At 39.4% G+C, this 27,926-nt stretch overlaps 1 protein-coding gene across 1 annotated transcript in view; it reads right to left on the bottom strand.

Annotated features, from left to right (window-relative positions):
* Positions 1–1,418: 1,418 nt before the first annotated feature.
* Positions 1,419–27,926, bottom strand: part of RTF1 (RTF1 homolog, Paf1/RNA polymerase II complex component) — a 30,560-nt gene continuing 4,052 nt past the window's right edge. Inside the window, 16 exon segments of the mRNA XM_030451711.1 lie at positions 1,419–4,258; positions 5,153–5,264; positions 5,474–5,569; positions 6,684–6,761; positions 7,317–7,374; positions 7,752–7,873; positions 9,022–9,099; positions 9,661–9,768; positions 9,862–9,949; positions 11,958–12,040; positions 12,952–13,129; positions 13,702–13,837; positions 14,656–14,767; positions 16,351–16,465; positions 18,446–18,650; positions 20,158–20,305. Of these exon segments, the coding sequence (XP_030307571.1) occupies positions 4,152–4,258; positions 5,153–5,264; positions 5,474–5,569; positions 6,684–6,761; positions 7,317–7,374; positions 7,752–7,873; positions 9,022–9,099; positions 9,661–9,768; positions 9,862–9,949; positions 11,958–12,040; positions 12,952–13,129; positions 13,702–13,837; positions 14,656–14,767; positions 16,351–16,465; positions 18,446–18,650; positions 20,158–20,305 (1,824 nt within the window). The 3' untranslated portion in view covers positions 1,419–4,151.

Below are 27,926 nucleotides of genomic sequence, written 5' to 3'. Positions count from 1 at the left end.
AGCATTTACACACACAATTAATAATTCCAAAATTCAAAGTTTAAAGTGATCTGTACAATATTAACTATCTTTTAGGTAAGATGGGGGAACAAAAATGCCAAAGCCCAACTTGGAAATGATGTACAGGTGCCTTTTTATCCCACAGAATATGTAACTGGTGAAGCATTTGTGCAGACACTTCATTTTCATTTCCCACCTTCTGCTTCCACTCTCTGCTAGGAATGAACTACCTGCACAGCACTTTCCTTACAGCTTGTTCATTCCTCTTCCTTTGAGGCTCAACAGGTTTTCATTTGGTTGGCTGTCCTTCCCTAAGCCAGTTAAAACCTGCCAACCATCCTCGAGACCCTTTGTCCTAAAGACTCCTTGAAAAGCTGACCTTTCACAGTAGCTTAAAAGCATATGCAGTTAAGAGATAAGGTGGAAAACTCAAATATATTTAGTTGCTTCAAAGGAACTCTTTGCTTATCAAACCTCAGTTGCAGGTCTTTATGGTGTGAGAGGCTGAGTCTTTCTGCCTGTTCAGCCACAGAGAAAATTTTGTTTCACAGACAGTCCTAGCATGAGCTTTATAGACACACACATGCCCAGAGAGCCTCAGAAAGGATGGGAAGGGAAATGTCACACTGCTCATAGTAAGCCATCGTGTCTGTGAGACAAACTCTGTGCTGCATGTAGAAAGGGGGATGCAGCAATACAGGCAGACAGGAAAAAACTGAGGAAAGCAATAGAAGTTACTTAATAGAAAATCATGGGATAGTTCAGGTAAGAGGAGAGCTTAGGGGGGCTCTCCAAGTCCATCCTTCTGCTCAGAGCTGGGTAAGCTACAAGGTTGGATCATGCTACTCATGGCTTAATCCAGCCTTCTGTTGAAAACCTCCAAAAGAGAGACAGAACAATTTCTCTGGGCAAAAAAGTCCATTCTCTGACTGCTATGGGGTGAAAATATTTTTCCTTACCTTTGGCAGAACTTGTCCTGTTGCAAACTACATTTCATCCTCCCACCAAGCACCCCTTGAGACCAGTCTTGTTTCATCTCATTCAGTAGTTTCTCTAAGTTCAGCTAAATGCTTTAGCATCTTTGATTACAAAATTAGTTTGGATTTCTATGAGATGAGCAAAGTCAATGTTTTTAGTAAGAAGCAGCAGAGGTGCAAGTGAACTGACCTTCCAAGATGCTCTGTTTGATTCTAGTTGATAAGGAGCAACTCCAGTTATCAGATACTGACCCTGGAGGTAATAGGCACTCCTACAGAAGAGGGGGGGCTTACACTTTTCATTAATTATTTCAAAGTATTAGCATTTTAAATAAAACTGTCCAGACTGATAAAATGTCAGTTTCTGAAAAAAAAAAAAAAAAAAAATTCCAGACAGGAACCTCTTAGTACCTCAGATCAAGGGATGAACAGTAAACCTTCTTAAACCAACAAACCAAGTTTATTTATAGAAGTCTGTACAATTGTGATGAACTATGCTAGGACACCAATGAAACAAAGCAAACAAATCTCTCCCTCTCTAATGAGTGGGAGGTGTAGACACTCACCTTTACATGCACTTAAAAGAAAAAAGATTACAGCTTTCATACACAGTTCTGTAACTATTCAAGAATACTTTCTTGATGTATTATTCTCAATATAAGAGGTTTGCATGATAGTTTACTGACTTTTGCCTCTCTTAAAAAAAAAAACAAAAAACAAAAAACCAAACAGTATTTCAGCAGAATCCAGAGACTTTGAGAGGGTAAGTGGCAGTTTCATAGCTGCAGATAACTAGGACATAATTCACCATTTGAGATCTGCATTCTAAACTCACTGTATCTCCTCTGTTTGGGGTAATCTCCTCTAAAAGTTACTTGCAACACTGCATGGGTCTCCTCAACATTCCGGCTGTAGTACAGACTAGTCCTGTGATACCAAATGTGGAAAATACCTAAAACCAATACATCAAGGACAAGCATATTAAAAATATTGAATTTATGTTAACTTTACCTTGAGAGACCACTTGTCACTGCACCTCAGAGCTCTGAGGCATTTCTGTGGAAAAACCAGTTCCTGAATTGCTTGATTTTGCAATTATTTCTGCAAAGCATTGGAGAGTGATTATTTGGAAAACCAGCTATTGCAAAACAAGTTTAGGTTTTTTAATTATAAATCTCTAACACATTGAAGCTGTCGAATGTAATAAAATTGTATCAAATGCGTATCTACACAGTGAATCAATGAATCACAATGTCTCCTCTGAAGTGTTCATGGCAGATTCCATAAATCCACTCTTTAAAAATTAAAAGTACATATATGTGAGAGCCCGCTACAACTCCAGAGAAGCTGCTAAAATAGGCCATCAAATAAAGCAATCTATGATTACATATTTACAGAATAACCCACGTGTCCTGGAACTATGGACTATTCAGTAAATAAGTATTGAAGGATTCCTAGTTATTTGTTTACATGGAAGATATGAGCTGCATCATAGGTTGATTTTTTTACACAGTTCATAGTATCAATCTGCACACAATTACATGATGTTTCTTTAAAGCTACTGTTAAAAAAGGGAGAGAAAGTTAAATAAGAACTAGATTAAAATTTCATTAAGAATCCAACAAGAAATATCAAACACAGGTTTAAATGTAACCGGTGCATGATTTCAGAAAAACAATAATGCTCTGACACAAGAAGAGCATCAGCATTTTCCCTCTTCAGGGTCCCCCAGAAACATTCCTATCCAGTTCAGTGTTGAAGTTATTACACACCTACAGGCCTGAGTAGGAACAAACACGTGCTTGCACGCTTACCTGAACGAGGGCCTCTAACTTTTTAGACTTCTAATTCTCTTTTAATTTAGTTCTTAGCTCCATATATTCAGTTGTATCTTGTTTGGAAAAGTTCTTTGTTAAATTTCATTTATATTTACACTTTGATTTTTATTTTTTTTTTTTTTTTACACCTGAGTGATAATTTAGCTGTCATCTTGTATCCAGTCAAATATTCCATAAAGCCATATAATTCTTGAGCTAGAGTTGCACTCCACTTGTACCAGTTTATATATGAAAAATGTGCATCAGCTACCTCTCAGACATTACCCACTGACCTTTCTACTATGTCCTTCTCCTTCCACAGAAAGTAATGATTTTTTTTTAATTTTTTGTTTATAGAAGCTCATTTTTAATGGTTCACAAAGAAAGAAAAAAAAAGTTAGCTAAAGCCCAATGAAGACACAATGACTTAACAAATATGTACTACTGGAAGCCTGAAGAAGAAAATAAAGCCCAACCAATGAGCACCCAAGGGCCATCCCAGAAAAAGCTTCTCCACTCAGTTACAGCTGGAGACTCCCGATGCACTACTGATGACAAGTCCCAGATTAAGAGCTGTGTACCCCTCTCTCATCAGTTAAATATAAGTAAAAAATGGGAACATGAAGTTAAACAGCTATACCAGCCAAGCCGTTTTAGTAAGAAGAATCACATTTAATGAGTTTCTTTCTTGCAATTTCAGATGCTCAAGTACAGCTGGTAGAAATTCGAAACAGCCGTAAAGAACTGTGACAGACGGATACAAATAGTACTGCAGCTTAAAAATGATAAAAAACACCTGAAAAAAAGTCACACAACCCTCCCAAAAAAATTTACACTTTGAACCTAAGCCAGTTTTTGAAGATTCCCTTCTCCAAAGCCAGGAGGAAGGAGGAAGAAGAGGAGGAAGAAAGTGCAGATGACCTTCCAGCCACAAAGGTCTTGAGCCAATGTTTATTCACCATGCCTGTGGCCGTATGAAAGGGGAGATCACCAAGTGCTGATTCTGCGACCACCAAGAGATTCCTATGGAAATCCAGACCTCAGGCTAATACTGAACACTGAGTGGACCAATGGGCTGCATCAACAAAATTAAAAACAAAACTCAAACTAAAAGAAATGGGAGAAACCCCAAATAGCACAGATCCACATTTGTGACGGGAGCAGGAAGAAAGGGCAAGAAGGGAGGTCTATACAGTAAATAGTTGAATGGTTTATGTTACAGATGACTGGCAGTTTTAAAGAGTCTTTTCCCAGCTCCATTGCTGCTCCAACCCAGAAGGGAGACTGAAAAGGGAAGAAGGAAAGGTAGGACATCATCATGGAGCATGCAGGATCAGAAGCAGCAGAGTGGGAATGCTCAAATAAGCCCCCGCCTCTTTTTGTAGTCCTCCAAGTTCAATGATCGCCGAGGGGCACCATCTTTTGCTGGTGGAGCCTTGGAAGTGATGGCCAATGCCTTAGATTCTGTTGAGGATAAGAAAAAAGTGAGGACTGAAACATGAAAACTATGGATTTTTCCTTGCTGCTTTTGCTGACAAAGTCACCACAAAAATCACATGTGGCTTCTCTAGTATGTATCAGGTTAGAACTTCAGTTAATAATGTGGCCAATATTTGGTAGCTTATCTTCATAGATATAGTATGTGCAATTTTAACTCTGCTTGTTAATCCAGTTTTCTGCTATTAAGCATACTTTTGTTTCTTAAGAAAAGTGCTCTGTAGAACACTGAAATCACAATACAAACAGAGCCTTCAGGCTCAGTTCTGGGATCTCTGATAAATCATTACGCCATTAGAATAGCAGGCACAAAGATACAAATAATAAATGGACAGAACTCAAACTTCCTATCCATGTCTACAATACACATTTTAACCAGTTCCCAGGTTCTACTGTTAAGAAAGGAGGCTGCACAAGCAAGATTCCAAAATGTTGTGTCTGAGGAAAAAAAACAACCAAACAAAACCAAAAGCTGTACATAAACCTCTTACGCTTCTCTTTCCAGTCCCTTTCCTGGTTTTAGTGATTAATCCTCATCTGCTTGCTAACTTTCTGAAGTTTGTAACTCTCACTATCTGCTTTAGGAAGTCTGTTCTTGACATCCTACATTCTTAGGTTCAGAGTCCCAGTCTTGAGCTAGGCTTTCAGTCTAACACAATACAGTTGTTTTCTCAACAAGGTATCACTAGCACACATCCCCTCCTCCTCAGTTCCAGACACTTGCCAACACAACAAATGCAGAGTTCCTTGGTCCCATTTTCAAAAGCCCACCAATGTTTTTGAGAGAACTATTCTGGAAGAAGTGTACTCTACCATAATGAGCTGGACTATCACATCCCCAACCTCAGCTGAAACACGTACCTGAACTGGGAACCTGAAGATCAATCTTTACATCAAAGTCATGCACTTTGAAAAGATCTTCTGAGAGGTCACTGGCTGATTTGGAGTTCACATCTTTATCCTTCCCTTGACCCTGAAATAAAAACTACAGGTTACAATTCCAACCCTTATCTGTCCAGATAAACAGACAAATTTTCTTTCCCCATAAAAGTAATTTCTTGTCTATGACCATGCTCTATCTATTTCTAGAGTTGAAGCATGCACACCTATTATTAGTCATAAGCTTCTAGAGCAAAAGAGTGACAGTGGGAGGAATGTAAGAGACAAAAAATGGAAACTTGCCTTACTCATGTCCTTTGGAGCATCTGGTAACACACCAGACCCGTATTTTGCATTTAGCTGAGCAAGGATGGCAGCTTGGACAGCAGGATCTCTGGACTGCAGAGGGTAAAAAGACCAAAGGAAAAAAACCTCACTGTGTTTAAACTGGAAAAAATATGCAGCCACTTTGTTATAAAAGCACTTTTATCCACAAATCTAGAACCAAAGGGGCTTTAGTTCAGTTAGCCCAATCTTCAGGATCTCAGAGACAGCAGAAATCATCTTGATTACTGTGTAATGCATCTGGCAGTAGCCAACTAAAAGTTATGCTTCTAAAAGTCTTTCTTTGAGAAAATGAGCAATTCATTTCCTTTTGATATGATTTGCTCTCATGACTGGTCTTAACACTATTGTTAGATGTATTTGCTTTCAGTTTACAGTTCTGGCTGAAACACTCCATTAGACAGAAGAAAGCTTTAGATGACTATTTTCTTTATGTAACACAGTTGTCTACCATAATAAAGCTAGTCAGTTATGATTCTTTTCTAATAAAGTATTATTTCATAAATAGCAATTTAATTCAACCACTGCAATCAACTTGTTCCACAAACTTCCCTTGCCAGTTTGTGGAGACTGATGAAAACCAACTTGAGCTGGTTTTATTAAGTACCAGTATCAGAACCATATACTATTCCAGAACAGGCCTCAAAAAAGTCAGACTGTTTAGAATCAAGAGCTGATCACATTTATAAAGCTAGGGACTGCACTAGCAGGTTTTGCAGGTATCACAAAGGAAGATTGTCTTTAACTACTTTATTCATTACAGGCCCAGAATGTCTGCTCTCCACTCTCACGGATCTTTCAGGAAAGTGGCAACTTAATAGAAGCAAAACTTACACCTGAAGCAAACTGTCCTCTTCGAGCTAACTCTGAGTAATTCTACACAGAACAACACCTGACAGGAGTCTAAACCACAGTTGCTTCTCACACAAATCACTTAAGTCCTTAACATTTTAACTTAAAAAAAAACCAAACCAAAACCCCATAATTTTTTCCTTCTTTCGGGATACTGAGACCAGGATCTCAAGTCAACTACATCTCACCCTGGCATCTGGAGTGTTAAGAGAATATGGCACAGTTGGGAATGAACATTTTCCTTCCTACTCTCTGCATTCCATTGGTTTCTGTTTCTCTGCAAATTGCCTCATCTGAACCTCAGTATCACACTCACATTAGACACTATTGTGGGCTTGCACTGCCGCCTTGTAAAGGGATCCATCTGTTGGTTTTTCATGCTGTGACTTTCAGCCTGAAGAAGAAAAAGCACATGGTTTTAGAGTTAGATACTTGCTAACCCTTGTAAACCTCCCCACAGAACCCTACCTAGGCAAGCACTCATCAGCTATGGAAATCAGAGGATTTATATAACAGCATTATAATATAACAGCATTATAAATACTTCCCAGGGTCCTATGCTTCACAGGGCAAAACTTATTAGATATAACACTGAAAATAGGTGTGCAACTCAGGATAGCTAAGGCTTAACCATTTGTTAACAAGCTTAACTTTTTCTTAATAGAAGTATTACGGCAAAGAATCAAATATTTCTTTTACTATTTTATTCTCTGAAGTCTCCTATCTCATTTCTTTCCCACACAAAAAGCACTAAAATCACAATTACAGTCAGTAACCTGCTGATAACTGAGTCGATTAAAAAGATAAAGCAATCTACTCTAAAATAGTGTCATTTACCTATATGAGAGATTTTATAGACCATTAAAAATTTTAACTTCAGCATGCAATTATTCCCCTTTGCATAATTTCATCTCTACTGGCACAGATGTATTAATTCAGCACTATTTACCACAAGAGCCTTCTCAGACTCAACGATATTCCACTCCCTGTTTCTCTGGTTGATGTAACTGTAGAAAGGAAAAAAAAAAAAAAAAAAAAAAGGAGGAAGGAAAAAAGAAAGTGATTGTCATTTATCAATCCCTAGACAACAGAATGCCTGACAGCATTCTTGCAGCTTGATCCTAATCATAAATTACTCTTATTGCAACACAACTGCTGCTTTGGTGTATGTGGGAGGGAGTTACGTTTTTGACCGTTTTAACTGACCAACAGTTGTAACAAGTGAAGACAAATACTAATACACACAGTTTATCAATATATTGTACAGGAAAAAGGAGAAAAAAAAAAAACCTTGCTGTTTATTCACTAATGTATTAGTTTCTTGTCTCTGTGTATTTTGAATACAACTATCCAAGAAAGAAAAATCCCAGTATCTGCTTCTTACCTGATTGCAGAAATATTTTTTGTTCGTTGACGATCCAGGGCTTCTGCTCTCTCTTCAAGTTCATTAAGCTGATCCTGAATCTGTTTGGCTTTATCCTGGTCCCCCAAGTCCTCAGCCATAGCCTTCAACCAAACAGAAACTCATTAGGCATTACTCTACCACAGAACTAGTCAGAGAAATGAGGGGCAGACCCATGAATCAGCCAGCGAGCCCTGTTCTAGCTGCAAATGTTCTGCCCTGCATGGTAAGAATACAACAAACAACTTAAATGTCCTTAAAGCTCAAGGAAAAATTCTTACACTGCAGGACTCTGAAAACTTTTGAAACCCATTAAGCTAAAAAGAGGTAGAAACTCTCGTTCCAGCATGAGGAGGGCAAGTCATATTTGACGAAAATTTAATACCATTATTTACCAGCTCAGGAACAGATTTTATCTGCAACTGTCAAGTGCCACTTATTTCAGGGAACTGGAGTCTCCAACCACACCACCAGACCAACAGCACTGGGTTATTGTGCCACCTGGTGGCAGAAAAAAGCAATTGCATCCTTCTGCAGCGGTAAAGTAACAACGGATGCGTTTGTGCACAGTAAAATGATGATCAAACAATACAGGTAAGCCAAAGGATGCAGAACTTAGTATTAATACAAAATTCTTCTTGTTTTACTGTATATTAAGATAGAATGTCTTCAAAAAGGACTGAACAAGTCAAAACAAACAAAAGGTGTTATGTCTATCTTCAGAACAGGTAAGATTGCTCTGTCTTCTCAGAATTGTGAGGTCTATCCAGGAGGCCTATATGTAAAACAGTTGAGCAGCAAGTAAATCTTCCAGCAGCATACTCTTTTCAACATAAAATACCTGCCATAAAATCAACAATTCAGCCACCCCTGAGTAAGAGACAAATTACCATGACTTCTATTTTTCCTGTTTAAAAAAGTATACAAAATCAATTTTCAAATGCTTTTATGCTATCCATTTTCAAATGCTACCCTGAAAAACAATAAAGAAAAAAGTTTCTAAAGCAGAACATCTTAAGACCTTCTCATTTATGGAGACAGAAACAGAAAGCTATAACTGTTGGACATGGAGCTTAGAAAAAGAATGCAATAGCTTCAACTGTGTTAAACTCAGGAATGAACCTTGAGATCCCACTTTTAGCTGCCTAGATAAAGACAAGCTTACTGCTGACTACTGCTAAAATCCAGATGAGCTCCAGTTCTTCAAAATCAAAGACTGCATTAAGCTTGCAGGCATCATCTCATCTCTCACCTTCTCCTTTAACAGCTGAGTTTTCTTCATAGCATAATTTGGAGGTGCTTTTCTAAACCTTTCCTTCTCCTTCACAATCTGTAATATGCAGAGAAAACAGCAAGAACAGGCAGATATGAAACGTCTATTTCAATACTTGGAGACTAGCAGTAACAGATCAGTATCACCTAAGAACTTTATGAGATGCAATTTTACTCATGCTCTATCTCTGCTTCATTTTTTTATTTTGTGCCTTCAATAATGAGTTACAGCTTCACTCCCCCCATGACCTACAAAAGTAATTTGGCCTAATTACATTTGGTCAGTATTAAGCAAGTATTAATTGCAGAAACTGTGATAAATTCATCTATGGTAATGCTGTTACCTTTCCAGAACTTGAGAACAAATTTGCTGTACTCAAGTTAGGAGTTCAGAGCTGTGTAACAGAAGTTCAAAAGGAGCAAACAGGGCACAAAAGATGAAGTAAAGCAGGAGTGAACACCAAGCTATTCTATCCATTACACAACTTCATTTTCACCCTTTGTTTTCTTCTTAGGAAACAAATACAATGATTTTGCTTTGTAACAGCTAGTCCTCTAGGTTCATGAATTCCTGTCACCTTTACACACTGCCACAGCCTCACTACAACACATGGTTTACCTCCTCAATGTCCTGATCATTAAACTTGTAGTTGAGGGCTTCTTTGATGGACACTTCCTTCTTGTTTATCTCATCTAGCGTGGGTAGCTGCATCCCAGCAGAGAACATCTAAATACAAGATACCAAGAGGTTACTTTGCACTTAGACTATCCTTGGGGGGGAAGCCTGCTAAGAATAGAAACTAAAGTCTGGCAAACTTACCGCTTCCTTCCACTTCATAAATTCACTTTCAGTAAATTCCTGATTCGAGACAAACTCCAAACGAAACACACGTGAATCATTGCCGTGCCTGCAACAAGAAAGTGTAACAACATCCCTCTCTCTGATGGCAGAGAGATACCATCTCACATCTAACAAATCTTGTTGATCTGTTGAGAGTAAGAAGGCTCTAGAGGGATATGGACAGGCTGGGTCAATGGGCTGAGGCCAATTGTATGATGCTCAACGAGGTGAAGTGTCAGGTCCTGCATTTGGGTCACAACCCCATGTAATGCTGCAGGCTTGGGGCAGTGTCTGGAGAGCTGCCCAGAGGAACAGAACCTGGGGGTACTGATTGACAGCAGCTGAATATGAGCCCAGTGTGCCCAACATCATCCTGGCCTGCATCAGAAATAGTGTGACCAGCAGGATTAAGGAGATGATTTTTACCCTGTACTCAGCACTGGTGAGGCTGCACCGTGAGTACAGTTGTTCAGTTTTGGGACCCTCACTCCAAGGACACTGAGATGCCTCAGTGCACCCAAAGAAAAGCAATGAAGCTGGTGAAGGGTCTAGAGCACAAGTTTTAAAAGGAGTGGCTGAGGGAATCGGGGTTGTTTAGTCTGGGAAAAAGGATGCTCAGGGGATACCTTATTGCTACCTGAAAGGAGGTTTGAGGGGAATGGGTGTTGGTCTCTTTTATCAAGTAACAAGTGAAATGGCCTCAGGTTGTGCTAGGATAAGTTTAGACTGGATATTAGGAACAACTTCTTCACTGGTAGGGTTGTCAAGCATTGAAACAGGCTGCCCAGGAAACTGGAGGCATTTAAAAGATGCTCAGATCTCCTGCATAGGGACATGGTTTAGTGGTGGACATGGCAGTGCTAGGTTACTGGTTGGACTCTATGATCTTAAAGGTCTTCTCCAGCCAAAACAATTTTACAATTCTATAGGTGTAAACTGATTTTAAAAAGCCCCAAACCAGACACTTAAGGCTACTCTTGTGGCTTGCATGCTATCTATTCCTAATCCCAATCAGGTAAAGCCACAGTTCAGGACCCGTATGTCAGCTATTAGTAATAATGGAAAGGAACACACACACACAAGGAACACACAAGGAAGTGAGTCCACAAGAAACAGTTACTCTGTTGTGGCAGTAAAATCCACAGGAGGAAACACAAACAGATCCCTCTCTCACACCTAAACCTTATATAACCTACTTGGTCACCCATGGCACAATTTTTTGAAAAACAAAGCTCATTCATGTTTGTACCAGCAGAAGTCACCTCTAAGCAGTACTGAATTATAATACAATGCTAGAGCAAACCAATCCCTAACTTCATTGGTTGGCCAGCCAAAGCCAGAAATCCCAAAACATCTTCTGCAGACCTTTGGCACTACCAACTTTATATACTACTACTAACCAATACTAAAATTAGTTGCCATCAAGTAAATTTCAGTCAGAGCAAGGAGCTCTCTCCGAAGTAGCCTGAGTGTCACAATGAATTTAGAGAAGACTTCTTTTTTTTTCTCCACACTTGCACTCACATGCATTCTCCACACACCTTCCTGTTTCTCCTAAATGGTTAGCATCTTCTTGTCCTAGCTCACCAAGATATTTGTATTGTAACTGTTAATTTTCCCCTCATGATCCTTATAAGGGCCTTAAGAACAACTTAGAAATCTAATGCCACATTCAGCTTCTTCCCTCCAAACTACTATTTTATGTTGTAATATATATGCCAGACTCAATCACTTATGCCTTTAAATGATACAAATTTCTAACATCTGATTACAACAACAGTGAAGAAAAGATATACAGGAGTACTGCAAAGCTCAAGAGGAATATACAAACTACCATGGGTTACTAATGCAAATTAATTGCTCAGATCACAAGTCCCTGCATGAGATTTTTTTTTTTTTAATAATTTCCATTACACCTAAGGGTTAAAAAACCCTAACAAACCCAACCCCAACATTCTAACACTAAGTGGCATGGCAAGGCCCAGTCTGCTTTTTAACTCTTACCACCAAACCACACATAGAACCTTATTTATTTACTTATTCATGAACTGAGGAGGATGACTTTGGTCTCTTACCTCAACTGGAGCCCTTTGTTTGTCCGGGTGCCACCAAGCTGGTAAACTTTTGCAGTTTCTACCACACCAGTTATTTCAGCAACCTAGAGTGCAAAATACACAAAAGAAAGGATGCAAGAGGGCTTGATTTTTTGTGTGCGTGTTCCTGGAATACATCTGGCATATTCAGGCTTTCCCAGAGAGCAAAATCCTAATCTAACTAACAATTCTAACCGGATGAGGGACAGCAAGACTCTTCAATGTACGTTATCAGGTACTGAATTAGTTGCTTCATGCATCACCTTTGAGTTGACAAACTATACCATCTGAATGCTTGATGCAGGTTTTCCACCTTCTCAGTTTGACCAGTGTACACTGTTCTACTTCTTCTATGTCCTTTTCAATTACCACTGGTTTGGGCTAATGAATGTCCCAAGTGAAATACACCAGGTCCTGCTCACATACTAAACACAACCTCGATAGGGACCTTCTAAGGCAATTTTAGAGAATATTATTGCATCCTAGTGCAGTTACACTGATGAAACAAAAAACCAAAATTGTGTTCTCAATTACCTTTCTTTTCTGAGGCATACTGATGTACAAGAAATACTTTGTAAAAAAAGAAATGAAAGCATGCAATAACTTTTGGAAACATTCCCAGAAATAAGGAGTGAATGTTACTCATCCTTACTTGGTCAAAGCAGAGTCCTGAACTCTAGTTTGCAATCCAAATTATGAGACAAGAAAGCATGAACCAAAGCTGGAATAACAGGCATTGTTAGTGCTCCCTCTCTCTCTCACTAAATGTACCTCTTTACATAGCTGGTCACATAGATTTTTTTTTAATTTATTTTATTTTATTTTATTTTGATTTAGCAGCAATCACTTTTTCTGGTTATAAGGAATCTTTTCATGCCAACCAGTCAAACAATCGCAGATACCTGCGAACTGCTAAGCTGCAAATATACTACAGCACTATAAAAAAAAGAACTAAATCTCTTGGAACTAAACTCACCCTATAAACAGGTTTGCTGTTGTGGTTTCCAATGCCAATACGGACAAAGCAGCCAGTGACTGTTTTGGCAAAGAAGGGCATGTGACACCAGCGTTCCAGCTTGTGCCGCGATAACCGAACTCTGTTCAGTTCTTCAGGCAAGGACACTGGCTGGGACTTTGGGGGGATTTCTTCTTTCCTGAGTGGGAAAAGGCAAGAAGGAATAAAAGTGGAGACCATAACCACCAAAAAAAGTGTCCTGAGCATGGTGCAACATGAATGTCAACTGTTTAAATTATTGGTAAAAGAAATGATTCGTCACGTAGCAGATGATTGCAGATGTGCAAATTCAGCATTCCTGTGAGAGGCTTCATGCAAAGCCCCAGGCTTGCTACCCACTGCCTCTGCTACCACAAAGCACAAAAACACACACACTGAGGCAGCTGAGAGGCCAATGCTTTAAGATAAGCCATCATATCTTCCCTGCTAATATGCCAGGGTTCTGTGGCTTTGTAGAGCTCTGTACACTGTAAACAGGACTAAAGGTGACAGCAGGGAACTGAAATTGCAAACCCATCCAAGATAAATCAGCCCCATGCACCATGATATGGAAGACTCCAACCTGAGCAATTCAAGTGTGCTCAGAGGCAAAGCCACTTCAGAAACATCAAACTGCCCCCCCAAAATCCTCTAAAATGTGTCTACATAGAGTGGATCTCTGGTTTTGAACACATATATAGAAGTAATCACAGCCCAGTGTTAACTACTTACTCTTCCTCTTCATCAGAGGATGAAGATCTGGATGAGCGATCACTTTTCTCACTAGACTTATCATCTTCCTCCTCCTCTTCATCATCTGAGTATACTTCACTAGTTTTTAATGGCTGTTTTTTTGCAAGTAATTCAGCTAGGGGAAGGAGGAAAGAGAACAAGAAAGAGCAGACTTTAAATTTTTTATGAAAGCTTCCTTTTAGACCATAAACCTTATTGTTAAAATAAAAAGATACGGAGATTGCTGTTGATTTTGCACTGCATTTGACTGCCACGTGTTTAAATCCACTAGTGAGTTAATAACTCTATTGTGTATAATTCAAAGACAGAAATGAAAGTTTTAAAAGCATCTTAAATCTCAGTTGTATTTATCCTCAGTCTCCCAACTTCACTGCAAACAGCAATACAAGATGGGCATAACAACCAGATATACAAGAATAAATTAATACGATGAGATAATTCAGTAGGTTTTTTTGACAGGGAAAAAAAATCATGTTTGGAGAACAGCACAATAAAAATGTAAAGTAACAAAAAGGGTTGCACCAAAATCTGTGGCAAGAAGGACAAGATGATGTGCAAGTGAAGAAACAAGCAAATGTAGACAAGATAACACAAATACACTGAATACAGTTTGGATGGTTTGAGAGTTTTAATAACAGAATCTAAGTGACCAAATAAATGAACTAAGCATTACTGAGTGTCATGCAATGGACTGAAACTTCCCTTTGTTTTCAGATCATTCTGGAGAGTAACAGGAGGGAAGAATACAGCATCAGTGGTGTCAAACAACAGCCTAGGTGGGCATGTTGGGCAAAAGACTAAACAAAACACAGACACCGAATTCATTTACTCCAAGGTGTAGGATTGTTGCATTAATTAGAAACAGGAAGTATCACTTTCAAAAAAGCTGTAAAAATGCCTCAAAAAACTGTAGCAATTGCAACACTTTCATACCTGTTCTGTTCTTCCTTTTCTCTCTTTCTGCTTTTAGTTCCTCCATTGCCTGAGATTTCTTGTCTAGCTTCTCATCCCGCTTTGATCGTCGCTCTTTGTTATGTGACATGACCTAAAAACATGCACAGAAAGTCCCTCAAAACCAAGTGCAATACACAAAAAATGAAATGCATTAAGAGAAGGATTGTTTGCACACTTTGAAAGCTTTTAAAATAGAAAGTACTAACAAACTCCATTGTGAAATCAGTTTTTTTTTCAAGTTAATTTTTACAGAAGCTTGGGAGAGGGAAATCAATCTGAAGCATGTGTCTTTTTTCTACTTTGTATCAAAAATAATGAAAATATTTACACATCAACATTTCTGCCATGAAATTTCAGTCTCAAAGCTCCTCCTTAAAGTTAAAAAAAAGAACTAGAGAAGGGAGATGGAAGCAATTCTGTAACTAACAAGTAATGAGGAAAAAACAGATAAATATTGTTGTCAATTTCTTCTCCTTCTGGCCTGTCTTGGCCAAAACATGGCACTTGTTCTCATTCAGCAGGAAAGAGAAAACATTTGTTAAAAAATACTTAAAGTAGAAATAACATTGTGTGTTAAGTCTGCAATGTTTCCAAATTTTAAACATTTCAGGTCTACAAGTATTTTCAATTTCTGTAAGGTCTATCTGGAATACCAGGTAGCATGGAAAGCAGCTTATATAATAAGCATACCATACAGTCATTTGAAGTAAAATATAAATAATTTCTGGAAGACACTGTAAAAGAACTCTGCATAAGATCCTTTTATATCAAAATATGTGTGTATGAGTCTACAAGTTATGTGTTACATATGGACTATATTAAATACATGGAATTCAGAGGGGTAGGGAGAAGAGATTCACTGCACCTAACTTATGCCTAAGGAAAAACTCATCACACCTGATTTGATTTAATATTTGTTACACTAGAAAACAACAAAGTGAATTGCTAGCCAGAGATGCCCTCCCCCACTGCACAAAGATGAGAGGTGACACCAGCAAACAATCAGCTAGTTCTTCAGATGGCTAAAGCCAGGCAAGATTAATGCCATCTCCATTCTGGGAGCCTATCTTCCCAGACTTCCCAAACACTTAGGGGCAAGGTTTTAACCATTTGAAACTACACCTAATTCAAGCATTTAAAACTATGATTCAATTAGAACTATAGCTGGTATTATTATTTGTGTTTCTCTGATCATTCAAGATTTTCCTCCACACTCCTACCAGCAGAAACTAAGCATTTTTTCTATTGTATGTGCATGCAAACTCATTAAGACAACAGCTGAGCACTTTCTGGTCTGCTGTCTCAAACTTTCACTTGAAAGGAAGATCACACATGTAATGTTTCCAACTGACTGATCCAAGTGTGGCTAAAGGGACTGCAAAAGGTTGCTTTCCTATTCTGATATAAGAGGACTATCACAGAAACTCCAGACAGAGCTGCAACCTCATATTTTTCAGGAGTTAGTAGTGCACCCCTCCACCAGCCAAAGATGTTAATTTCTTTAAATTAACTGGAAAGCCTAGAGATAGCTTGAGCATATAAATGAACTAAATTCTGACCTGCTTACCACACTGTTTGACATAAAGAGAAAACATTAGGGATAGAGAGAGACAGCATTCTATTTCCTATTACCAAGGAAAAGGGTTTATTATTGAGGACAGTTTCATCTCCTACCTGGGATTCCTGGATCTGTGTGAGTTTTTTCTTCTCCTGCTCTTCCTCTTGCTTTTTCTTTTTCTCTTTCTTTTCTTTCTTTTTTGCTGTTTTTAGTTTCTTCTTGATTTCAAATCTAGAATCAGACATTGAAAAAACGAATATATGAATGAATTCTCTCTCCCCAGACAAAGTACCCCTCAGATTCTCTCATCTCACATTATTAGGCTGTAATGAGCATGTCCACTGCTTGGCTGCAGATGCTTAACTTTCTAATGCTATCCTGTCCCATACCCTCCCTTCCCCAAGAAAAATTAGGTGAAGAAAAGCTGAGTATAGAAGAGTGCAGGCTTACATACAGCTAACCTGAAGTGCCAAGTAGATAAACATGGTAAACATTCCCCAGAAATCTGTCCTTACTCCACCTTCATCTTTGCCAGTGTAGTGACCATTGCATGCTGCCTCCAACTCTAAAAACAACTGACTATTTCATACCATGTGAATCTCAACAGCTAAAAGCTTCATTGTTTAAAACAACTATCATAATTTTTTGTGCTTAAACTCCACCTTTCTACTGGGGCTGGTCTGTATAATAGCAACTGTGAAGATGCCACAGTGAGTTCTCCTTCAGCAGCTACATTCCAAAAAGATCCATGCAGTTCCTGCAGTCCAATTTAAACACTTCCATTGTACCTTCAGGAAATACATCACCCTGAAATTTTACTTTCAGCCACTGGTTTTCAGAGGTTTAGTGATTTTGCAGGAACTGTCCTGTGACTGAGATTCCACTGCACCATAGACTAGGAACTGCTTTAGTCAAGTATGCACATGGATAAACACAAGAAAAGAATTACTTAACTTCCAACAACTGAAATTCAGACTGTGCTACCTATGTACATACTGTGTATGTATTACACAGTCCATTCTTCTTCAGTGTTTTACACCTGGATTTTGTAGCAGAGAAGCTGAAGTGCCAGGTGAGCTCATTGCTCGTATGTCTTTAACATGAAGGACAACACACAGGGCACAAGTACTCTATCAAATGCCCTGTCTGCTGCAATCCATATGAACTCACAACACAATATACATGCAAGAGCTCTAGACAGCATTTTGAACCACTTACCATAAATATAAATAACTACCCACCACTACCCCCTTAACTCTACCCACCAACCCCTTTACATAGTACAGGGCAAAGTCATTTACAATTAGATCTGTAACTCAAGATTGCTTAGTTTGCTGAGCTTGTTCTTAGCAAGTGTTCTCCAGTGTTTATTCTAAAAGACATTCCATTACCATGGAACATTGAATGAAGTTTAAAAATACAATGATCTACCTGATCTGAAAACAATACTTCACTTATTTTCATCGCTTTGGAGAGCAGCAAACTAGAGAAGATGTTGGAAGTAGTATTTAAAGCACAGACAGAAAGGCAGGCAGTGCTCTGACTATGGCTTGGACAAATGAACAGGCTAAGAGTAGCTTGTGATATGAGCAACACAACAGGTGTGAGTCCTCTACAGAAATGTCTTAGCAAAGAAGAAAAGTCTTTGAGAACAAACTGGAATAAACTTGCTCCACACCTTTTCTGTTAAGACACATGGGAAGAAAAATACCTTTATGACAAGAAAGCTGCCTTACAGGTCACTGTTACAGTAACAAACAAAACCGTAAGACCTAAGGTAGGAATTCACAGATGATCCTTTGAAAATTACATATTCAACACCTCTCCTTATTTCAATTTCTCTTTTTAATATTAGGGCCCCAACCAGCTTCACACACATACAGAAACAATCCTAACACTGTGCTTCACATCATTGTCCCCTCAAAAATTCCAGAAGTTCATATACACCTTACATTTTGCCTCTTTCCAAAGCATTAGTGTATGACAGCTAATAAAAAAAAAAATTCCCTTTACAGGAACATGTAAAGGGAGCATTCCTGCTGTGTGCTTTTCAACTAGCTACAAGGATATTTTATGCAAAAAATCAACTGCACAGCTTAATTCACTTGATAGTGCTGAATGCTTGCAACCCAAACATCAGAGGACAGTCAGCATACTCTCCATACACCCTGGATGAATTTGCCACCAAATAACAACAGATACAAAATTCACCTTCTCTTTAGCACTTCTCTCTTCTCTATCCTGTTGAACAGCTCCTGCTCTCTCTCCTTTTCTGTCATTTGTTCCAGTCGAGCTCGGTCTTCTTCATCTCCCATCAGGTCTTCTCCATAGCCATCATGGAATTCTTCATCTTCAGATGAAGAATCTGAATCTGAGCTGGATGATGAGCTGTTGCTTTCAGAGTCAGAGACTTCTCCTAGAACAGTAACACCAGTCAGTGAGATGCCAGTGGGGCAGAGCCCAACCATTTCATTGTAGCAAAGCCCAACCATTTCATTAGCAAAGGAGAACAAGAATGAATTTCATGCTCCTCTTTCACTACACTAACAGCATGCATCAATGAAAACTAAACCAAATACTTTACAGTACCTCACAGTAATAAAATACTGTAATAAAATACATATTCGTACTAAAAAATGATGAGTGGTATTACATGTGAACATAAATTGGGCTACAAGCAAAAATTCTCAAGCAAAAAAATCAAATTTTAGGAGACCTTTTGGTTAGTGTGCTAGGGTCTTGAGGTTAGATTTCTACACCTACATGTTTATGTCCCTGAGAAGTTGCTTGCACACCCATAACTTTTTAAGAGTGTGTGTGCACCTCAGATGCCACTATTAGCCACCATAATACCCTCATCATAGCAACAAGAAGATCCAAAATTCATCATTTGAAGACTGCAACACTGTGAACTGCTACAAGATCAAGTTAGACACACACTACCCTGAGGACTGACAAGGCCATCATAGCAGCTCCATAAGTGTAATAAAGCCCTTCCACTTAAACATGGGCTTTAAGAACAGCTGACTCCCCAGTACTGCAAAATGCCACCTTGAAACATGACCCAAGTCCAAATGCTTTGCTTATCTCACCTGACTACATAGCAACAAATCACAACAGCAGACACTTGGATTCTTTTTTGATACTTTCATTTTGTTCTCAGTATTACTGGAATCTTACACTGCAAAAAACCTTGATTTGTACTCACTGGTATCTACAGGTTCAGTTACTTCATGCTTCATCTGTCTCCACTGTGCTTAATAGACTTAAAGCAGCCTCATTCATATTATTTCTTAACTTTGTTTTTTTTCATATCAACTGAAATCACAACTAGCTACCTGCAGAACTTCATAGGTATGATGAATACAGGAAAGTACACAGGGACTTTGCCCAGCATTGGAACAGATTCAATATTAATGTAAAAAAAAAATCTGCCAAAGCTATAGCAATTATTTTTCTTCTTCCATGTCAGCACAAATGTACAAGAATTCCATTTCAGGACAAACACATGCAAGATAAGCTCCTATTTGCATCATACTACCCACCCCTCCCTTTGTAATCACAAGAAATTTTGGAAGGAAAAATGCATCAATGGGAATAAAAGAAAATGCTACCCAAACTACAGATGGGACATTCAAGGAAAATAAAAGAATTTTCCAGGAAAAAGTGCAGCAATGAAACACGTCAAATTCTTCAGCTGAAAGAGTATTCAGTGCTGCATTTGTAACAGAGTGCTTACAGCAATGCTATACTGAATTACTGGCACTTCAAGGCATGCCAAGTGTAAGACACTACCAGTAACACAAAGGAAACTCTTGGAAGGTAGCCTTTAATGTAACCATTTAACATTACTTTTTAGTGTGCACAGAGGGGTACTCTCACTTAAAATTCCTCTCTAAACAGATGCACATGTGTTATCTTACCCTCTTCAGGTGCAGAGCTTTCAGCCGAGCTGTCTTTATCCGAGCTGCCTGAAGAGGCAGCTTTGTTCATCTGTTTCTTCATGGCTCCTTTTTTCTCTGCCTTGCCCGCTTTTCCCTTCTTTTTGTTTTTAGAACCTCCAACAGTCCACTGTAAGGAAAGAACCAAGAAAGGGACCATGAGACATGAACATCACTTTTTTTCTCCCTACCCTCAAGTCACTGGAGTAAAACCAACTGAGAAATAGACCAATACCTGACAGCAAGGAATCAATCCTACAAAGGAAAAACAAACAAAAGAAGCCTTTAAGAAACTTAAAAATGAAAACATTTTACAAGCTTTTTTGGGTTTAAGGAGGTGTGGGGGTGTGTGGCTGTTTATCTTTTTTTCTTAGTTATCAGTGCAAGCCAACAGCTGGCATGACACTCCTTTACTCCTTTTAAAAACAATTCAGACTTCAGAGTTTGCCATATCCACCAGAAGAAAAGAGGTACTGAAAACATTTTCCTAAGAAAACAATTTTAAATAACTGTTCAACTGCACTTGCAAACATCAGCTTCAGTTTACTACTGTTTAACAGAAGCAGCAACAGATGTGTTTCCAAAACTGGTTTATTCAAGAGCAGGTTTTAGATTTCATGCAGGCACACCAATTACATAACAAAATCTGTTTTACAAGGCATACACAGCACCTGTGTTTTTATGCAACAAACCACACTTGTCCACAGACAGTGGTGCTACAGCCTGCATCTTTGTACATGTCAGAATCAAATCGGAATCACATAAGTCAGAAAAAAAGGAGAAAAAGAAAACCAAATGTCAAATCCTAATTATATTTTTCTCTTAATATTGTATCCACAATTAACTTAGACTGCACTTTCCAAGTACAGGACTTATACCCCAACAAATAGACACAGAACAAATTTAAATCTTAAAGTCCCAGGAGCTACTATTTACCCTACAGTGAGATTTCTTATTAGAAATTTTGCATTGTCTCAACTATCTCGCCAAAGGTACAGAACAGAACCAGTAAGGATTGCCTGTGTGTTATTTTAAAGGCTTTACAATATTTTGTGCTTTACTACCTTTCCTAGAAATTCTCCAGGCACAAGACCTTCAGGTATAAGACTGTTTCTAATAAATACAGGCTGTTACCCTCTTCATATATGTATATTACTGTCATCTTTCATGCACATCACCATCCTTTCAAGCACAGTCTACTAAAAATTTATTCCTAGCTCAAATGAGCATATATTCTTTTCCATAACTGAGATCTTGTGCTCCAAACTACTCTAACTGGGAAAAAAAAAAGTATCTTTAGATTTGATCTCAGATATGCACAAGGCTTTTCACCCACCCACACCTTCCTGTGCCACTAATCAAGTCCATCCCCACAGGTGGTAATCATTCCATCGAATTGGATGACTTCTGCCTGATTAGGCACCATCTTCAGAGAGCACTGGTGTTCAAATACTCTGAGTGAAACTGAACTGAGTAGCTAGAAGCTATTACCTGATCTACTAATATATTTAGAATTTCTTAGGTTTAGATTACTCTCACACTCAGCCTTGTACCTTTCATAAGACCACCTGCATCATCATCTTTGTTAACATCAGCTGTGCCCTCAAAAGTATCTGTCAAGGGCCACACAGAAGCTTTCTTTTCTGAGGTAAAAATCCAGCTACCCAGTGGGGAGCCTCTGACTGCAACCCATGCCCAGTTAATCCAGTCTGTTTGGGACCATGGAAAAGGTGAGAAACTGCACAGGAAGCACTGGATTTTAAATCAGACTGAGCTTGCTCTCAAGACTTTTTAGGCTTCCACATTTAAGTTTTATTTGTTCAGCATTATGATATTGCTGCCTAATAATACTCCTGGCTAACTATGCCCATGTGAATCAGTGAAGAACACACTCTCATACTCTGCCTGAATCTGCTCAAAGCTCCATCTTAAGGAATCACCTGCTACATGTTACAGAAAAGTGCATTTTTACTACTTGTGCAAGAGATTTGTGCCAGCATACCAGTGAAAACTCTGAAAGTCAGAAATTTGAACTGAGCATTTAGGAGGGAGCAGCAGAGCCCTCTGAACCAGGGTGGCAGAGCTGCCTCCTTCCTTGAGCTCTGCCACTTCTTTTCAGTGTTCCAACACTGAATTATACCTTTGGTCAGCATGCTGCATAGCAAGGAAGAAGCAAAGTGAAAGCCCTAATTTACACTGCAGTTATAACAAGACCTTAAGAGGTCATGCTGAGATGAAAGACATTAAGATCAGAAAAAAACAGGAGGACTTCACTTGTTAATAAAATGTTTAATACATGTTTTACAGGTTACTATTCTCAACCTTTGGCTCACAAGCAGAACTGCTGAGAGAACCTGGGTCCAGGAAGACAAGAATGAAAAGAAAGCTGAATGACAATCTCTTGAACAACAACAAAAAAGCATTGAAAAAAACCTTCTTTAATTTAGGAAATTTTGCTTTTGTTTCTGTTTCACCCTGGAGATTACACATCATCTTGCTTTTGTTTATGCAAGTGCTCTCTACATCTTGTAAGTCACAATAACTGGTTGTCACCTCCCAGCTTCAGAGCTCTCAAAAAGCCAAATTCTTCCTCATCCAACTCAGGTGCTTCAGGAGTTATCCAGCCACCTCAGTCTCTCAGGAATCCTTGGTCATTCCTGGTAGCATTACAGGACAAAATAAGGCTTCAAGCAAGCCTTAATGACAATTACATCCTCAAAACAATGACAATTAAATCCTCAAAACCAGAACCTAGTCAGTCTCAGGCCTTTGAAGGTTTACAGATTGTCCTGCAGGCTCAGGGGCCTTTAGCTGTCATTTGGACACTGATGACCACCAAGTTTCTTCTCACAGAAGAAAAGGTAACACATTAGCAGGTTTGGGTGGGAACAGAAGACTGGAAAGTCATAAGCTCCCTGACAACCTGCAGTCCAGAACAGTGTCTTGAGCCCTTTCCTCACTCTCTAGCACAGCAGCAGAGGTCAGAAAGGCAACAAAGATGTTTGCATGTAACGTCAAGTAAAAATGCACGCACATAGTGAGAAGTGTTAGCTCTGTTTCCCTTAACTCCATGCATATCAGATATCAGAAAATAATTGCATTTTCCAAACTTTGAAGAGGTTCCCTCTTCCACTATCCAGTCAGGCAGAGCCAGGGAGCTCTTCTCACACACTTTCCATGCCTGCAATAGCTCCTCTAAACAGACTCTTTATTCACTGCTGCCTCCTCAGCCACCATCTGGAATCATCCATGGTTCCAGAAACAGCAAGTTAATAAACCCATGGAGAAGGGTGCTGCAAGATGACTTTCTGCTTATTGTTTCTACTACCAAACACAAGAGTTTGATGGTTCCTTTACAGCAAGCAGCTAGAAGAGCATTTAAATTTTTCCTCTTTCTTCACAGGTTCACAGTGCTGATAGCTTTCATATTTCACCCAAGAAGCCCAGGTTAAACCACAGTACAGGGGGAAAAAAGGGGAGGGGGAAAAAAAGGGGAGGGGGAAAAAGGGAGGGGGAAAAAGGGAGGGGGAAAAAAGGGGAGGGGGAAAAAAAGGGGAGGGGGAAAAAAAGGGGAGGGGGAAAAAAAGGGGGTGGGGGGAAAAAGGGGTGGGGGAAAAAAGGGGGTGGGGGGAAAAAAGGGGGTGGGAAAAAGGGGGGGTGGGAAAAAAGGGGGTGGGGAAAAAGGGGTGGGAAAAAAGGGGTGGGGAAAAAGGGGGGTGGGAAAAAGGGGTGGGAAAAAAGGGGGGGAAGAAAGGGGGGGGGAAAAAAGGGGGGGGGAAAAGGGGGGGGGGGGAGAAAAAGTGAGCTACTACAAAATGCAGAACTCTTTTCCACCTGCCACTTGGACAGTCACTATTTCCTTTTATTCACACCTAAAAGCATTAGCCAGTGAGGTTTTATTTTGCAAACAGGTATTCTCCCTGGGTTTTTCTGTTTGTTTGTGAGGTTTTTTTGTTTGATTTTATTTTTTTTTTTACATCAAACCAAACAGAGATGGACAAGCAAGGTTACCAGCCTGTTGATCCCATACCTCTCTCTTCTGTACCTTTATAAACAAAAGGCAAATTACAAGCCACAACATCAAATCAGAACAGGTTTCCTACACACGTGTTCCTTCCCTAGGCCAAGTAACAGGACATGACAACATGACAGCTACATAACAGCAGCCCAGTTTACAACCTTTTCTCCATCCCTGTCCATTCATACACAAAAATAAAAGGCAGTCCTCCAGGTAAGTCATCAAACTGCATTTTCAGCCTGTCTGAAGAAAACAGCAAGCAGCAGAGATAAGAGGATAAGGCAGCATTTATGTTTTCAGAGTATCTCAAAGATGGGAGAACTCTGCAGACAGGACTCCAAGAGCAACAAGGAGGAAAATGCTCTCTACCATGACTATGAGAACTAAAATGTAAGTAAAAACCCTTGCTGTTTTTCTTGCCTTTAGGGATCTGCATCAACACATTCCTGTGCTTCACACCACTTCACAATGACAAAAGCTCAGCAATGAGAAAACATAAAGGGCCATTTTTAACTCAAAGATTGGATTCAAGGTGTCAGCATCAAAATTAAAATGAGATAAGCAAATAAAGGAAACGCCTTCAGAAGCCACAGAAAAGGCTTTGCCAGGAACTGGCAAAAAGAAGGCTTCATGTGCCAAAATATCACCAGACATCTGATCCACCCTCATTGTCTAAGTACTGCTCAAAGGAGCTCACAAAAAGGTAACTATGAGTAACTGAAAAACAAGTATACCTATAGAAGGCTCAAATTCAGCTTAAGTTGGGAGTGAGCAGTTGATCTAGAAGTATTTTGAGGGGTTTAAAAGAAAAAAAAAAAAAAAAAGCACAAATACTGCTGAATGACCACATCAAGATGGCAGATACCAAATGCCAAGGAAGAAGCACTCTCCATGAACACAACCAGCTTGGGGATGGTACTGGCTGTGAATGTTTTAGTTCAGAACCCCAGGCCAAGCAGCTGGAGATGGCAGAAGCCACAAAACACTTGGTCAACAAGTGCCTTGAATGGTTCTAGCATCACCAGACAGACAGAATCATCTGGACTAACAGAGGCTAATGACTCATCTAGATATTAAACAGTGCCTGGTGTCTGGATTGTTCTCAACAACTGCAAGTACAAAGTAAAAGTTCATTTTGTGGGGAAAAAAAAAAAAATCACATACTCAATTCTGTGAGTCTATTTCTGGAGCAACCTGCTCTACTTCAGAGTTCCTGCAGACTCTCATATCACATAAATCAAGTCCCCAGATCATGCCCATGCTAATTTGTCATTTAAAGCTACCTGCAGACCACAATTATACCTATTTTGTCCATGGCTGCTTCAAGTGACTGCCTTGGACATGCCAGACTTCATACAGCTAGCCTGTGCTATTCAAATCTGCACTTGCATTTTTGAGGGGTGGGGGAAGTTAACAGCACCTCCCTTCCTTAAGGAAAGCTTTAGTATTGCACTCATTAATAGCTGAAGGAAACTGTCTCCAAGAAAAGTCAAAGCTACAAAGAGTAATAATAAGTAAGAAGATTAAAGCTCAGTCTGTTTCAAATTTCCTCATATGACAAAAAACTCATATGACAAAGGCCTTACAGGACTGGAGAACCCACTTGTTCCCTAAGGTCTAATGATGCATAATAAAATAAAAGCATACAGGTAAGGAAGACATATCTCACTGTAATTTCTACAGAGGTACAAAAGACACCTCCAAAACAGAAGGAAGACAATTTTCTGTTTATCTCTGGTTTACTGGAGTGCTCTAGCTTGAAGTTCAGAAAGTAGACCTAAACTTTCAAACCCTTTCCTCATAAGAGAGGCATAAAACCTTCCTGACCAACAGTTGAGACTGATTTCCTCAGTGGCTGATTGACCACTCTTCCCCTCTTCTTGTGCCCCACAGCTCTTGACAAGATTTTCAGCTATTCAGCTTCCTACTGAATCTGAACCTTTGCAATTAAAGGCATAAACAGATACTCCTCACTAAACTTTGGATACAACATTCACTGACTTGGAAGCATCTTACTGATAAAAGGTTAAAAGCTGTTAAAAGCTGTTAAAAGGCACAACCAAGCCCCTCACAATATTTGAATGAGTGCACAAGGATGCAGATTTACACAGGCATTGCCAACAACAAACCTTTCAGGAGAAACAACAAAAAGCTCTTACAGCACTGCCATTCTCTGTCTAAACTCTGCTGATGTTAGTGAAGTTGCTGCAGAAGTTATCCAAGTTTCACCACACAGCAGAAACACTGCGAACAATGATGCCAGAATAAAAGAGCAAGAACCCAGAATTAACCTACTTCAATTAAGGAACATCATCCACACAACTGTCTTCAATAAGCAACAAGGGTACCTTATGAACAGATACATCTCTAGCACAGTATCCCAAACAGTAACTTGGCTAACAGTAACTTGGCTAACACCACATGGGTTATGTACAGCAGGCTGACAACTCTTTGGGATGATGAGCTCTTGAGTAGTCGTGGCCACACGTTCCACTAAAGGAAATGTCTGTCTCCACATCTGCATCCAGAATATCTCTTCACAAAGGTGTTAGGTACTGCAGAGCCCTGCAGTCATTGATATTTATCAGTTCTCTGAACAAGAGTTCATAGGCAATCCAGTCTTGCATGACCCACAGACCCAGCAGAAGATCATTCCCAGCAACCCTCCTACTTCATTGCCTGCAACTCACCTCCAGTCCCCTGGCTAGGTAATTGGATTCAGTCCAGAGACTTTTAAAGTGTTACAGAACCCAGAATCTGCACCATGAACCCCTGACATTGCTAGGAGCTTTCACAGAAACACTTTCTCACAAAAACACAAAATATAACATCAGAAGTTCTACTGAAATCCCCTGGGCAGCAATGTATAGATGCAGCATGATTTGTACATGCTGTTATTCTAATTCCAAAATCTATTTTCTCTCCCCTATACTACACTATTTTCCTCCCTGTAAAAAAGGAGTAACACAGCTTAGCCTCTGAAGTAGAGAATTAGTCTCCTTTCTGGTAAATGCAACATAGTGACAGTCCTGGAACTAGTGCTTGCCAGTAACTACAAAGGATGCCCACACTACCAAACCTTTCTGGAAGTGAACTGGTAATGATCAGCACAGTTGCCCAGGGCAACAGTTTCCATGCTTTTTTGCTTCAAGGTCCTCATCTTACAGCTAATCCAGTAAGGCAATTTCAACTTTTGGACCCCATCTTCCAATCCCCAGAGTTGAGCAAGCTTCAAACCAACCACAAGAACACTGTTAAAACCAAAGTTGTTCAACAGGAGTAGTGTAGTCAAGCCTAGGGACACAGATAACTGAAGCAGAACTGTCATAATCCAGCCTGTCTCACCCTGCTGTGGCAAGCAGCAGTTCAGAATGCATATTTCAGGCACAGGAATAGAAGCAAGTGTCCTAATTACCTCTTCTCTAAATCTTTTTCTCTTGCTGCATGGAGGTCAGAAAGAACAGAGTGTTCATTAGATATGTTACATAGATGAGAAAGAGTATCAAATGTACATGGTCCAACAGAGATACTACTGCATCTGCAAGATCTGTGCAAATTTGTGAAGAGATACATCATCACACTCTACATAGAATGGAAAGACAGACCTCTCATTTACAAAAGCTAAAACAAACAAACAAAAAATTGACTAATATTATTTATTCTTTCAGTTTTCTGAGATAAGCACAGAAGACTTTAACATTGATGTGCTCACCTAAGGTTACTTTTCCAGACA

Source organism: Calypte anna, chromosome 5A (genome assembly GCF_003957555.1).
Source record: "Calypte anna isolate BGI_N300 chromosome 5A, bCalAnn1_v1.p, whole genome shotgun sequence".
NCBI lineage: Eukaryota > Metazoa > Chordata > Aves > Apodiformes > Trochilidae > Calypte > Calypte anna.
The sequence above is the reverse complement of the archived record's forward strand: the minus strand, read 5'-3'. Positions and strand labels throughout refer to the sequence as shown.